Source organism: Ipomoea triloba, chromosome 4 (genome assembly GCF_003576645.1).
Source record: "Ipomoea triloba cultivar NCNSP0323 chromosome 4, ASM357664v1".
NCBI lineage: Eukaryota > Viridiplantae > Streptophyta > Magnoliopsida > Solanales > Convolvulaceae > Ipomoea > Ipomoea triloba.
The window spans coordinates 484025-497897 of record NC_044919.1 but is presented as its reverse complement, the minus strand read 5'-3'; the positions used below and the strand labels follow the sequence as shown (position 1 = coordinate 497897).

General features: G+C 35.6%; 2 protein-coding genes across 2 annotated transcripts; one reads left to right on the top strand and one right to left on the bottom strand.

The window, feature by feature from the left end:
• Window positions 1-2083: 2083 nt before the first annotated feature.
• Window positions 2084-11497, top strand: LOC116015088 (RAB6A-GEF complex partner protein 1-like). Its single transcript, XM_031255089.1, has 23 exons — window positions 2084-2460; window positions 2563-2670; window positions 3102-3250; window positions 3901-3982; window positions 4180-4595; window positions 5145-5577; window positions 5687-5910; window positions 6211-6406; window positions 6606-6751; window positions 6838-7012; window positions 7100-7153; window positions 7677-7856; window positions 8247-8359; window positions 8785-8967; window positions 9320-9377; window positions 9598-9657; window positions 9874-9915; window positions 10007-10137; window positions 10242-10374; window positions 10465-10542; window positions 10767-10883; window positions 11032-11094; window positions 11173-11497. Exons 1-23 carry the CDS (start codon window positions 2314-2316, stop codon window positions 11257-11259), a joined length of 3375 nt encoding a protein of 1124 aa, XP_031110949.1. The 5' UTR covers window positions 2084-2313; the 3' UTR covers window positions 11260-11497.
• Window positions 11498-11600: 103 nt separating this feature from the next.
• On the bottom strand, window positions 11601-13469 carry LOC116015089 (probable receptor-like protein kinase At5g24010). Its single transcript, XM_031255091.1, has one exon. The coding sequence runs from the start codon at window positions 13308-13310 to the stop codon at window positions 11892-11894; it is 1419 nt and encodes a 472-aa protein (XP_031110951.1). The 5' UTR covers window positions 13311-13469; the 3' UTR covers window positions 11601-11891.
• Between the last annotated feature and the right edge of the window lie 404 nt (window positions 13470-13873).

Genomic DNA, 13873 nt, shown 5'->3' with positions numbered 1-13873 from the left:
TTTCTTCTTTCAAAACCAAGTACTATGCTGCGTGCTTCTGATTCTGCTCCCTGCACTTCAATTTCTCGCTATTTATAGACTTAAATTTATTTTATATTTAATTAATAAGTATTTCAAATTGGAACTTGAAATATAAGGGATTAAGTGCATGAACTTGATATTGAGTAAATTTGGAACTTGAAATATTATATTGCAATAATTGCATGAGCTGCTTTTTTGACTAAAATTGGAACTTGAAAGCATGGACCAGGTGTCAGTAGCACTTTTTACTCTATTTTTTATTCCTAAGGTGACATTCTTTGATTGATTTATATAATAAAGTGAGTCAGTATTTTTATTCATTCACTTTTATTTACTTAATAAAATTTATACACTTGACGAAATTATACTCTATAGAAATACATATATCATTTCCTGTAAGTTAAATATAGAGAAAAGATCAATTATTAATAAATCTTTATTTTGTATATACGAAATGTTCATTATTAAATAATATATTAAATAATGAATATAATCATCACTACATAAAAAATAATATTCAATATATTAAAAATAAATCTTATATCAAACGTTCTTCATATTAAAAAAAAATTGTAGAAGCATATTTTTATATCTAATTTTATTTTGTTTTGTTTTGTTCTCTTATTCTTTTGTTTTTTTAGGTAAAGATTCATCACTATGATGTTAAAAGTTGCTATTTATTATTTCTTCAACTTAACCGTTACTACTCTTTGAAATATTAATTCAATTAATACGAAAGCTCCAATTCAGTATGAAATTGCCAAGTAAAATAGTATCATGTATGCATGTTTATCATGTTATAAAATGAACATAAAGTTCGTTCCTAATGAATTTTTATGCAAATATCACGCCTACTCGACCTGCCATATTGGTGTACAGATCACCATATATCATGACAGTTGAGCAGGTGTTAAATGATTACTTAATATCCTACAAAATATAAATTGGTAGGGTTTTAGTTCTTGCAAAAGTTAACTTACAAAGTTGCTTTGGTAGAGACTTATAGATATTAGTAGATCAACAAATTTGTCTTAATTCTTGCTATTTGTGGTTCAATGTTCATAGTAATTATCTTTCAAATGCAGTGCATATTGTTCAGAAGATTTGGGAAAAGATTTAATTTATTAATTTTGTCGTCCTTGTTCATTGATTTATTCCAATAGACAATTCTATTTATTGGATGTCCCTTTTCTTTATTTTTAAACTAACAAAGTCAAATATTAATTCATAACTTTCATACAGACCAAATCAGAAATGCAACGATGAATAAAATCAAAAGACTCAAACAACTCATTGTTCATATTACATATATATCTTTTTGCCAACACACGGGTCTTATTTGACAATCAACGATTAGCGGATTGTGTCAACGAGTTTGACCAGTGGATTATATTATCGGTTTGTAAATAAATATTTGGTAAAATTAGTTTTTTACTATTAGCGGTTGAAACTGTAAAAAACTTACTAGGACTATGTTAGAGCAGCAACAACAACAATAATAATAATATTAATAATAAAAAGTATTAATAATAACCCAGTGGGGTACTTCAAGTGTAAAGTGAGCTCTCTTTGTGTGAATAGTCTGAAAAAGACTGCAACACTTACAGATATTATTTTTATTGAATTTATTACTATATGTATTATTTTAAAGATTTAAAACTTTCGCTTAAAAAACTTCGATTAACCGACAAAAACTTTGTTTCGGTGAATTCGGGAAGACAACATTCGATTTGATTAACGGTTAAACATTTTAAAACTTTGATTAAAACGATTCAGTTAATCGAATGGTCAACCAATTTCACACCCCTAGATATTGTTGACTTAATAATCACGAGATTACAAATTTGACGGTATGCAAGAGAGACTTATTGGCATTCTTAATTTAAACTGATCAACTATAAACAATTTAAAATGATTTATTTTTTTTTTTTAGTGACAAAACATATTTTACATAATGCACAATTTTGTATAGTGAGACAATAAAAATAATTCCTAAATAAATCAGAGATACAGACGGGAATGATAATTGGATTATTGGTTTATTGCTTTGCTAAATGCCAAGGGTAGTAAATTGTCCATCCAAACAATCTGGAAATCATACTGCCTCTGTTATTTTTCTCTCTGCAGAATGCTTCCGATTTGGATCTCCTGCAAAACATTGCATCTGCTTTATCTAACTCATTGATTTGCATTCTCTTCTTCTTTGCTTAATCAACCGGAAATTTTGGCGGCAGAAGTTCATACATTTATTGTTTATACATAAGATATTATTTTAACGCACATCCATAGAAGATGTATATGCCATTTGGATGGCCACAGGTCATCCCGCTGGAGCCAGGAATTTGTCCTTCTTCTCTGCGGATTGTGTATCTGAAAGTCACCAATCGGTTTTTGCTCGTTGTGTCGCCTACACACCTCGAGCTCTGGTCGTCTTCTCAGGTAATTCCGACGAATTGATGATTGTTTTTGGTAGGATAGCATTTTTGTTGAAATGACGGGAGCTTTACTGAATTCATATTGTTTAATTGTATTTTGGTGCAGCATAGAGTGAGAATCGGGAAGTATGAGAGAGATTCGGGTTCCATTCTGAAGGAAGGCGATAATTTGCAGGCCGTATGGAGTTCTGAGACGAAATTAATTGCCGTTCTTGTAAGTTTAAGTTTAGAGCTGATCATTTAATCATTTAATGCGGTTGTAGTAAAATGTAGCTGATGGTGCATTTTGTAAGGAGCATCATTTTCTGGAGAATGTGATAGTTATTTTGCTGGAGAAATCAGCAATTTGTATTATTAGTTAACTTTTAATGATGGACACTAAACAACTCTGTATTTTGTTTAGTAGTGAGATTTGTATTAAAATTTTCCTTGATTTATACTCTTGTCTACTGACAAGTAAAAGGGTGATCTTTCTTGTTTTCAGTAAATAAAATAATTGATTGTAGATTAAGCTCTAGCTACAAATCGCTGTTGGCATCGTTTTCTGCTTGTATAATCTTTATCCTATTTTTGGCAATCTGAATATTTTTATGCTGAACTGGAAAGAGTCTCATTCTGATCATATTTTATCATGTTCTTTCACAGACATCTTCTTTGTATCTCCAAATTCTTAAGGTTAATTTTACAGAAAAGAAAATACAACTTGGAGGGAAACAACCGTCTGTGTTGGTTCTAGCGAACGTTACTTTACTCTTGAATGAGCAGGCTCCATTTGCTGACAAGAATTTGACAGTGTAAGTGAGTCTATTGCTACTTTGTTTAGGATTTGATTTTACATGCTGAAAAAGGTGACAAGAATTGCTTATCAAACATGAAATTTGATTAATGTACGTAGGATTGTTAGTGACTTCTGGGAACCGTTCTGTGTAAACCTTTAGGACAGAGAAAATTTTAAGTAATAAATAGTTGTCTTTCAAGTAAATTCACTTCCACTCTCATTATTTTATGATTGGTAGGCCAATATGAAATTCCAAGACTTCTTGGCATAGTGATTCATAGGCTTAAGAAGGTGATAAAGGTTTGATGTGTAGTCCTGTATCCCAGCAGATTGGCATATTTAACTATAACATAGTTTTCGCTAATGTTCCATACTTTTAGTGTAGTCGGAGTCAACTTTCAGTGGTCATCCATATTGATTATTTTAACAATATAATTTTGGTATAATTGCATACATTTTAAACATATCAAGAACATCAGAGTGATTTTATTTCTGTCTACCTTTTAGCTTTTCTTATGTTGATAGTAGTGTTGGTCTTGGTGGGCATAAGGGGGTGGAACAATGTGATGCATAATGGTATTGAGTCGCATTAGAATTATATTTCTTGATTTTTGTTCATCTCTTTGTGATTAAGGTATTTTCTTAAAACTCTGATGTTTCTGGCAGGAGCAATATTATCTGTGATAGCAGAAACATGTTAGTTGGACTCTCTGACGGATCACTGTACAACATATCTTGGAAGGGTGAGGTAATAATATGGATATGTTTAAATATGTGGGGCCTGTTTAATGTTTATCATTTCAATGCTTAAAGTGCCTATCTATAGACATAAAAGAAAGTTAGCAAAAAATCTTTCTTTTGAATTGAGCTCTTCTGAGAATTCATAAACATTTTACTCATGATGATTTATTTTTTCCCTCTTTTTGTTGATATGGTTTAATACAGTTTTGTGGAGCCTTTCATCTTGATGCTCAGCTTCATGATGGTAGTGAGGCTATTAAAATTTCAAATTCTCTGGAAAATGGTCTAGCTTCTGTTGGAGTTCAAGTTGATTCTGAACTTAATCATTATTCATCAAAATCATCTGGTGTGATCTACCTGGACTTTTCCATACCTTTAAGGTTACTGTTTGTGCTATTTTCGGATGGACAACTTGTCCTGTGTTCTGTGAGCAAGAAGGGCTTCAGGCAAGCTGAGTCTGTCAAAGCTGAAAAGAGGTTGGGCTCTGGTGATGCTGTATGTGTCTCTGTTGCTTCAGACCAACAAATTCTTGCTGTTGGTACCACAAGAGGTGTTGTTGAGTTGTATGATCTAGCAGAATCGGTTTCACTATTACGTTCAGTTTCTTTATATGACTGGGGGTAAGCTTTGGTGATGCATTTGAACTCTATTAAAGATATGGACCTGCAACTTGAGAAGAGAGCTTAACCTTTATCTGCGTCATCATTTTCTCCATTCATTATTTCTTATTAGCTTTCTGTCTGGAAAAAATTTATACTTGATGGTTTACAATGGAAAGGAGTTGTGAAATATGGATGATCAATAAGTTGCTGTGTGTGTTTTTATTTGTTTTGTGTGGGTATGGTGGGAGGGGGAAGGATTTGAAGAGGCTATCATAGCCACATATTTTACTCCTACTCTTTCCTTCTTGCAAAATGCTGTATTTGTGATTAAAAGCTCATGGTGGAAACCCATCCCGCTTGCAGAATTTACAATACAAACTTGTCAGTTTGCAATATGACTTAGAATGGTGCTGTCAGAGTCACAGATCTATTTGTAAGGTTGCCTAATGATTTAGTTGCATGTGCTAGTCCCATAACCCCTTAGTTAAATAGATTTGATGGAAACTGGTTTTTACTGAAGTGCGATCAACTGATATAATTTTGATACTCTACTGTGTTCTTTTGCAGATATTCTGTGGAAGATACTGGTGCTGTAAATTGTATTGCATGGACACCTGACAATTCTGCTTTTGCAGTTGGCTGGAAGTTAAGAGGACTCACAGTTTGGTCTGTTTCTGGCTGCCGATTAATGTCTACCATCTGCCAAATTGGATTAAGTTCTGTATCTTCTCCAGTAATTAAGCCAAATCAAGAATATAAAAATGAACCCATGATGGGTGGAACCTCCCTGATGCACTGGGATGAACATGGATACAGGCTTTATGCTATTGAGGAAGGATCTTTGGAGAGAATAATTGCATTCGCTTTTGGGAAATGCTGCCTCAACAGAGGAGTTTCTGGGACAACTTATGTTCGCCAAGTTATATACGGTGAAGATAGGTTACTTGTTGTGCAATCAGAAGATACTGATGAACTCAGAATCTTGCATCTCAACCTTCCGGTACATGCTTGCAAACTGAAGAATCTGGATTAAAAATTTGTTCTTTTTTCTTTTACCTTTTTTTGTCATCAAGGGATGTTTGTTTTTGACATATTTAGTCTCTGCCCAGGTTTCTTATCTTTCCCAAAATTGGCCTGTTCTACATGTAGCTGCTAGCAGAGATGGGATGTACTTGGCTGTTGCTGGTTTTCATGGGTTGATCCTGTATGACCTACGTTTAAAAAAATGGCGTGTTTTTGGAGATATTACTCAGGAACAAAAAATTCAATGCAGAGGCTTGCTATGGCTGGGGAAAATTGTTGTTGTTTGCAACTATGATAGTTCTTCCAATACGTAAGGAGAATATGTGCACATAAGTGTTGCTAGTATTTAGAAATCTCCTTTTATCACAGGGCCTTTTATATAAAAATTTAAATGTCAACACATCATGTGACTCATTAAAACCTCTTAAAAGACTTTGATTCACTTCACAGTTGGTCTGTGTAGACTTGGCGTTGGCATAGAGCCCTTTATGGCATTATTTTCTTAGTTTGTATAATGGCATTGAGTTGCTATTTTACATATTCTGTGTGTTATATCCATGTATACATATTAACTGCCTTCTTCACCATTAACTTTTTAATTGAATTGCAGGTACGAATTACTTTTCTACCCGAGATATCACCTTGATCAAGGTTCACTACTTTGCCGGAAACCTTTGCTTGCAAAGCCAATGGTCATGGATGTTTATCAAGATTATATACTTGTCACTTACCGCCCGTTCGATGTCCATATTTTTCATGTGAAGCTGTCTGGTGAACTGACACCTTCGAAGTCACCGGATTTAGAGGTGAAAATTGCATCATCTTCTTCTTTCTCTTGGTGGCTCTAGTTTGTTTGTTTGTTGTTGTTGTTTTTTTTTTTTTTTTTTAAATTTAATTTTTAACCGGTTTGAAGTTTTAATGCTTTCTACAAAATCATGGGTGCTTTTTAAGAATGTTGCAAGCTACTATTTGGCATGCCTTTTTAAGTGATAAAATGACAAACAGCTTTCTACAGTACGAGAGCTCTCGATCATGACTGCAAAGAGCCATCCTGCAGCAATGCGGTTTATCCCCGATCAGCTTCCTAGGGAATCTATCAATGAGAATGGTGTATCATTAGCATCTCATGTCTTAACCAGGGAGCCTTCTAGGTATTTAGTACTTGGAATTGGCATTTACTCCTTATAACATTAAGACTGATGCATGATACATTTCTTTTAACTGTTCTTGCTCTTAGGTGCTTGATTCTCAGGACAAATGGAGAACTTTCACTGCTTGATTTGGATGAGGGGAGGGAAAGAGATCTCACTGACTCGGTGGAGTTGTTCTGGGTTACCTGCGGTCAGTCAGAGGAGAAAACAAACCTAATTGAGGAAGTGTCATGGCTGGATTATGGCCACCGAGGAATGCAGGTAGTAGATTTCTTTAACAACTATGGATAGTGTTGTTTCCTACTTTACATGTCTCATATATGTACTGGTTGAAGCTCATGATTACAGGTTTGGTATCCATCTCCAGGTGTCGACAGTTTTAAACAAGAGGATTTCTTGCAGGTATTTAAATGCTTACTGCCAGTTCATTTATTCTTTTGCATCAGCTTGTGCTTTACAGGATTTTGTCTAGTGATTTTATGATTGTTTACACATGTAAATGCTATGGAATTCATTATGTGATTATGTCCAATTATGAACCCACTGGACATTGGAAGATGTGCATGCCTTGATTTCTTATTGATAGGTTTTTTTAAAATGTCAATAAAATGGGTAATCAGGTACATTGCTGACCAAATTAAAGCTTAAGATCGTTTTTTGATTGTCAATATAGTAAATATTCTGGACTCAAGTTATAATATAATGGATCAAATTAAAATCTATGGAGCATTACTAGAGACCATTCATGATATAAATACTAATTTTTTAAATGAAAATATGGTACATATTATGGCCTTCAGTTAGAACATAATTGATAAATAAAATTTTTGGAAAATCACTAGACACAATTTCTGGCCTGAGCCTTATCGATGTGCCTGTAGATAATTAATGCAGAATCACTTATCACATATTTTTGAACTTTTAGTTGGACCCGGAGCTGGAATTTGATCGTGAGGTGTATCCTCTTGGTCTACTGCGCAATGCTGGGGTTGTTGTGGGTGTTTCACAGAGAATGTCTTTTTCTGCATGTACTGAGTTTCCATGTTTCGAGCCATCTCCTCAAGCTCAGACCATATTGCATTGCTTACTACGACATCTTCTGCAGGTGGTTCCTAGTTAAACTTTTGTACCTTTAGAAGCAGAAGTTTTAACTTGTTTATTTACCGAGACAAGAAATGCTTGATATAGTGTGGCAATTTGGTATCTGAAATATATTATTCTGTTACTTTTTTACAAGTTCTGTGCCCTTTTTGGATATGCTGCTACAAAATGATTAAGTTAGAGAACAGCTGAATGTCTATTAGAGACCTTGTTGACTTTCCATGCTAAAAAGGTCATAGCTCTATCCTCAGGTGCCTCCATATGGAAGGCTTTTTCAAATCACTATGGTAGTTATTGACACAAAATCTTTGAGAGGCATGTCTTATAGAATCTTCACAATTATCTAGATGTTCACTTCTAACTATAATGCTTTTCTTTTGATATTATTTGGCAGAGGGACAAAATGCAAGAAGCATTACGGTTGGCACAATTATCAGCAGAAAAGCCACATTTTTCACATTGTTTAGAGTGGCTTCTTTTTACAGTTTTTGAAGCTGAAATTTCCAGGTAATTTTAGCAGGAACTTATGATCAGCATGATTATCTTTTTAGATTGGAATGGAGAATGTATCATTCAGGCATTAGGATATGTTAAAAGATACTCCGTTAATCTCTGTATCCCAAAAAGGTTGCCTATTTTTTGTAGACAAAGATTTCAAAGATGAGTGACGAGTCCATAAAAGTGAATAACTTTTTGACTTTTTACTTCTATGACAAGGGTAATGTAGGAAAGTATAATTATTTATTGTGCTTATTTTTGGAACATACTAAAAAGGAAATGTAGAAAAAGCAGATACTTTTATTTATATATCATTATATGATATGTTAGTTTTCTATCATATATGGTTTTCTTGTTGTACTTCAGTGGACATTTACATTGAATCCTATTATTTGACACATTACTTTCTTAATAATTGTTATTATCTTTAACAGGCAAAACACAAATAAGAATCACACTACAGTTCCTAATCATGCTACCTCCTGCTCACTTCTGGAAAAGACCTGTGATCTAATCAGAAATTTTCCCGAGTATTTTGATGTGGCCGTTAGTGTTGCACGAAAAACTGATGCTCGACATTGGGCAGATTTGTTTGCTGCTGCTGGTAGATCCACTGAGTATGTAAATGCACTTCTTAACTTTGTTTCCTGGGTTCTCAAAAAAAAAAAAAAAAAAAAAAACTTTGTTTCCTGGGATTAAGGGCTTGTCAAGGATCTCACCTGCTCTGTGCAGTCTGATCACCCACCCACTTTGTCTAAGCCCTCTAGGGGAGAGGGGTGGACAGTTGCTATATGTGGGACTTATTGAATCCCCCCTCCCCAACCACCAAATATGAGGGCTCCTGCACTGGACTTGTTCCTGCATTGGAACAGACATTAGAGAATATGTTTGTCATATTTGCAAATTTTGTGTAGAAATTAACTGTTCCTTTGTATAATATTATAGCTCTTGACTTGTTTGTACCTTCAGGTTGTTTGAGGAATGCTTCCAAAATAGATGGTATCGGACTGCTGCTTGCTATATACTGGTAAGTGATTTTAATCTTGAAAGTGTTAAAATGGTGAAGAAAACCATTTTATATTTCAGCAATCCATTATTGTTTTCCATGTCTTGCTTGTTTTTCCCCCCTTAGGGTGGGGTTAAGGGATTCTGCTTTCACTTGAAAAATATACTTGCAATATCTTTCATGAGAATTGCATTTTACTCCAATTTTTATGCTTGTGTTTTTATATTGTTCAATGCTACAGGTAATTGCAAAGCTTGAGGGTCCTGCTGTGAGTCAGTATTGTGCAATGCGTTTATTGCAGGTAAGCATGTGCCAAAGTATGCAAACTTGGTTATATAATAATTTCAGCTGCTTCTTTTCTGCCATCTATTATTCGTGCCACTAGTAAAATTTAAGAATTACTTCAACTACAAATGATAATTGATTTTTGATATTTGTGTTTGGCTGGGAAGGAAATAGCTATTGTTTCAGTATTTCAAATATTCCCTCGTCTAACAAGGTTTTCTACATTGTGCAGGCAGCACTTGATGAATCTTTATATGAACTGGCTGGGGAACTAGTATGGCCCATACAGAGCTTTATGTTCTTTTATAGAGAGATCATTTCTTTTTGTATAACATAATTTTATATTCTATCCTGTTCCTTGTCAGGTGAGGTTTCTCCTCAGATCTGGACGGGAATATGAACCTACAACAACAGATTCTGAGAAGCTATCTCCTCGGTTCTTTGGATATTTTCTTTTTTCGTCTAGTTTTGGTAGACAGGCTCTGGATTCAAAAGGGTAAATGCTTTACTAGTTTATCCTTTCATGGTCTTAGAGCTGACAGACTTGGATATGGACTTCCTAGTAATTTTTTTCTCATCTGATATTATGATGTCTAACAGCTCATTCAAGGAGCAGAGTCCGCATATTTCTTCTGTTAAGAATATTTTAGAAAGCCATGCAAGCTATCTGATGTGTGGAAAAGAACTTTCAAAGCTTGTTGCATTTGTGAAGGCCACGCAGTTTGATCTTGTGGTATAACGATTTATAAGCTTGTTTTGGTTTGGATTTACATTTTACATGACACATTAAAACTTTGGAGCACATAATATGAACTCTTTGCAGGAATATTTACAGCGAGAAAGATATGGATCTGCTCGCTTGGACAATTTTGCTTCCGGGCTTGAGCTTATAGGACAGAAGGTATAAGCGTTTCAGACTTTCAGTTTGTTTTCAAATCTAGAATACATGAAATATTTAAATATGTTCTTTGATTTATGCTGCTGCTATTTGAACATTCTGCATTAAACTGCCTTCCTTTGAAGGGTGATTAGTGGAACTTGATTTATTTTTGCCCGAAAGACAGCGAAAAAGTCATCTTCATTAAACTCATTTGATTGAAACGCTTGTTTATTTTGCATTACCAGCTTCAAATGGAGACATTGCAAAGTAGGTTAGATGCAGAATTCCTATTGGCTCAAATGTGCTCTGTCAAATTCAAAGAATGGATTGTTGTCCTGGCCACACTTCTGAGGCGATCTGAGGTTTTGCCAACTTTTTCTAATTGAATTTCTGAATGTTAAATACTTACAGCCGCTAACTGCATTAAAGCCTCCTTATTCTAAAGATAGCAAGTAAAACATGTTTTCAACATAGTGCTTGACATATAGTTCCGTTCTGCAATTTACTCAGGTTTTGTTTGATTTATTTCAACATGATTTGCGTTTATGGAATGCATATAGCACAACTTTACAGGTAATCCTTTTACGACTTCTTTCAGTTGTCTGAGACTACGTTTATATATACACTTGACTAAGGTTTCCCAATACACAGTCACATCCCGCATTTGCTGAATACCACGATCTGCTTGCATTCTTGGAACTGAAGCTACGCCCCACTTCAAATCCAGAAGAAAAATGAAAATATTTGTAGATAGGGGCACAGTCGATGTGTCGGAATATCCATTTGTGTTGCGTTTTCCTGGATAATTACAGTTTACAAGCTTTTATCTTTGTGTTTCCCATTTTCTGTTTGGACCGGACCAAAGTTCGGATTCTTATTTCTTTACCTTAGTGTACAGAGACGAGAGACACTGTTTGTATGAAAAGTTGTATTTTGTCGGGATTAAATTAGTTCCTTGACGTTTACCTGACCTCAATTGCTTGCATCACTAACATTATCGTTATATAGATCATGTTCTGTACAGATTTCTTGGTTGCTTTTTGACGCTTGTCAAATTGTGATCTAAAAGAGGCCTCAAATTTCAAACTGTTAACCGTATTAAGATCACGGTATCACATACTAAAAAGCCAATCACGTTAGTAACTTACAATGTTATTGTCCTGAGGGCAAACAAATCATGAAATTGTACACACTACATATATAGAAAGTGATATACAAATGCCAAAATATTACAAGTGTAACAAGCAACCATATTAGGAAACTAGCAAATTCTTTCATTATATAACTACAGTTACTTACGGTTCATGAAAGCTGAACTCTGCACTATAGATGACGCTGCAAATTCTTGTCACGCTGTTGTCTTGAAAGCATCACACTTTACTGGATGACAGTTGATTGTAGCGCTTTGATATAGCATCGGGGATCTCCATAGGCAATCTTGACCACACAATCGAGTCTCCGATCACAGAACTCCTCCTCTTTATCAACATGGTTGCTGTCAGCAGCAAGAAAACTGCAGCTAACAGGAAAAGGACAACACCGCCATTCCCTGTCCTCCATGTCTTCAAGACAGAATGTGCACAGAATTCTCCATCAAAGCTGCCCACCGAATTGTTTATCTTCATGATCTCAACCCCATTAAGAATGGCATCCACAGCTCGTGTCTCGCTCATATTCGACGGCCCCACACTAACAGTCAGAACACCCGAAAGCCCCTCATCAACAACAAAGTCAGCATAGAATGGTGAGGCAAGAATTCCGGTGATCATTGTAAGATCCAAGTTCTCGTAAGCCATATATCCATTCACATACACATTGAAATACAGCATACCACGTGCAACACTAGCTATATCACAGAAGTGCATTCTAACCAAGTACTTATAGCCCTCATCCACAGGAAACGCCCATGACATGTTTAGGTTTGGGATGGAATCACTCGAGCTCTTAATAATCCGTGCTGTGTTGTACATATTATCAGGACCAACCTCTCGGCTCGCCCCACCATTCTGATACTGTATATGCCCAGAATAGTAGACCTTTGACAAACTATCATCATGAGACTTCAAGAACTCATCATCAGGAAGCCAAGTCCTCCACAGAGAGTCATTAAAAGGGGTCACTTTTGGACCTCCCACACTAACTCTATGCACAGTTTCAAATCCATTCTTCAATAATCCACTAATTTGTTCATTTTTCTCAGAACTCACATACTGAGCTAAATCAGCAACCAAATCTTTGGGAGCTGAGATTACTTCAATGGCATTAACGAATGCAAATTTCGACTTCTTCACCGGGACGAAGGTGATCACAAGCTTATCCGAATCAACCCTAATTATATACTCTTTAATTACCCCGGAATTCCAAGTCTTTTCAATACTAGAACTGTCCAACAGTAAATACCCGTCCGCCAAAACATAAAACTGAGCATTCGAATAATCAAGGCCGGTGTTCAGTACCTGAAAATGGAGGCGAACTAGATGAGCACCCGGATCTCTGACGCTGAACACGTACTTTGATGGGCGGGTGAAAACCCGACCCGTGTGGTAAATCGGGGATGATCCGGGAAGAGGATTCGAGACGGCGAGTGATTCCCCTCCGGATGAAGAGAGCAGCGGCGAATTTGAGTCGCCGACGAAGCGGCGGTGGTCTAGGTCAACCGTGCTGCCGTGTGAGCCGCAATTGATGAGGTAGTGGTCGATGGGAGAGAAAGCGGAGGAGGAGAGGACGAGATTGAAGAAGAGGAGAAACGAAGAAAAGCAGAGAGCGAAAGGTAGCTTGAGTTTCGCCATGAGATGATGAGAGAAGCTTGAATTGAAGCTAATCAAGCTATGGAGAAATGGAGAATGCTTTCCGTTCCTGGGAAGAATATGGTTGATGATGGACGATACGCTGACGGTGGTGCAGTGTGCACTGGCGACGTGTGGGGTCAACGCGGCTCCGACAGCTAGACTTGACCAACTCAACTTTTAATGGCGAGGTAAGGTTGGTTTTAAGTCTTAACCCAATCATTTTGGACCATTCATAAATCAACTATTAATGCAATACCTACTTTTGTATGTGTGATATATATATATAATAATAAAAATATCCAATATCGTATGTAAAAACATTTTTATGTTTTCCTTTTTAGTTCAGTAAATATGAAATTAGGTTTGACATAAGTAATATATAGACTTGATATATCTATACACGTATTGACAGAGAAGCGCTGAGTTGGCTAAAGAATTTCGTAGTGGAAAGAGTCGAGGTTGAAAAGTACGCTATGAAAGTGATAAAGGTCATGCACTCTATAACACTCATCATAACTTTCTTTTGACTTAATTGTGTAGTACATCAAATAATTTATCTATGA

Excerpts from the sequence above, each read along its gene's own strand:
- LOC116015088 (XM_031255089.1), top strand. The coding sequence starts at position 2,314 with ATGTATATGCCATTTGGATGGCCACAGGTCATCCCGCTGGAGCCAGGA. Across the intron at positions 3,983-4,179 it reads ACATATCTTGGAAGGGTGAG|TTTTGTGGAGCCTTTCATCT; the intron begins GTAATAATATGG and ends GGTTTAATACAG. Across the intron at positions 10,543-10,766 it reads TTGAGCTTATAGGACAGAAG|CTTCAAATGGAGACATTGCA; the intron begins GTATAAGCGTTT and ends TTGCATTACCAG.
- LOC116015089 (XM_031255091.1), bottom strand. The coding sequence starts at position 13,310 with ATGGCGAAACTCAAGCTACCTTTCGCTCTCTGCTTTTCTTCGTTTCTC.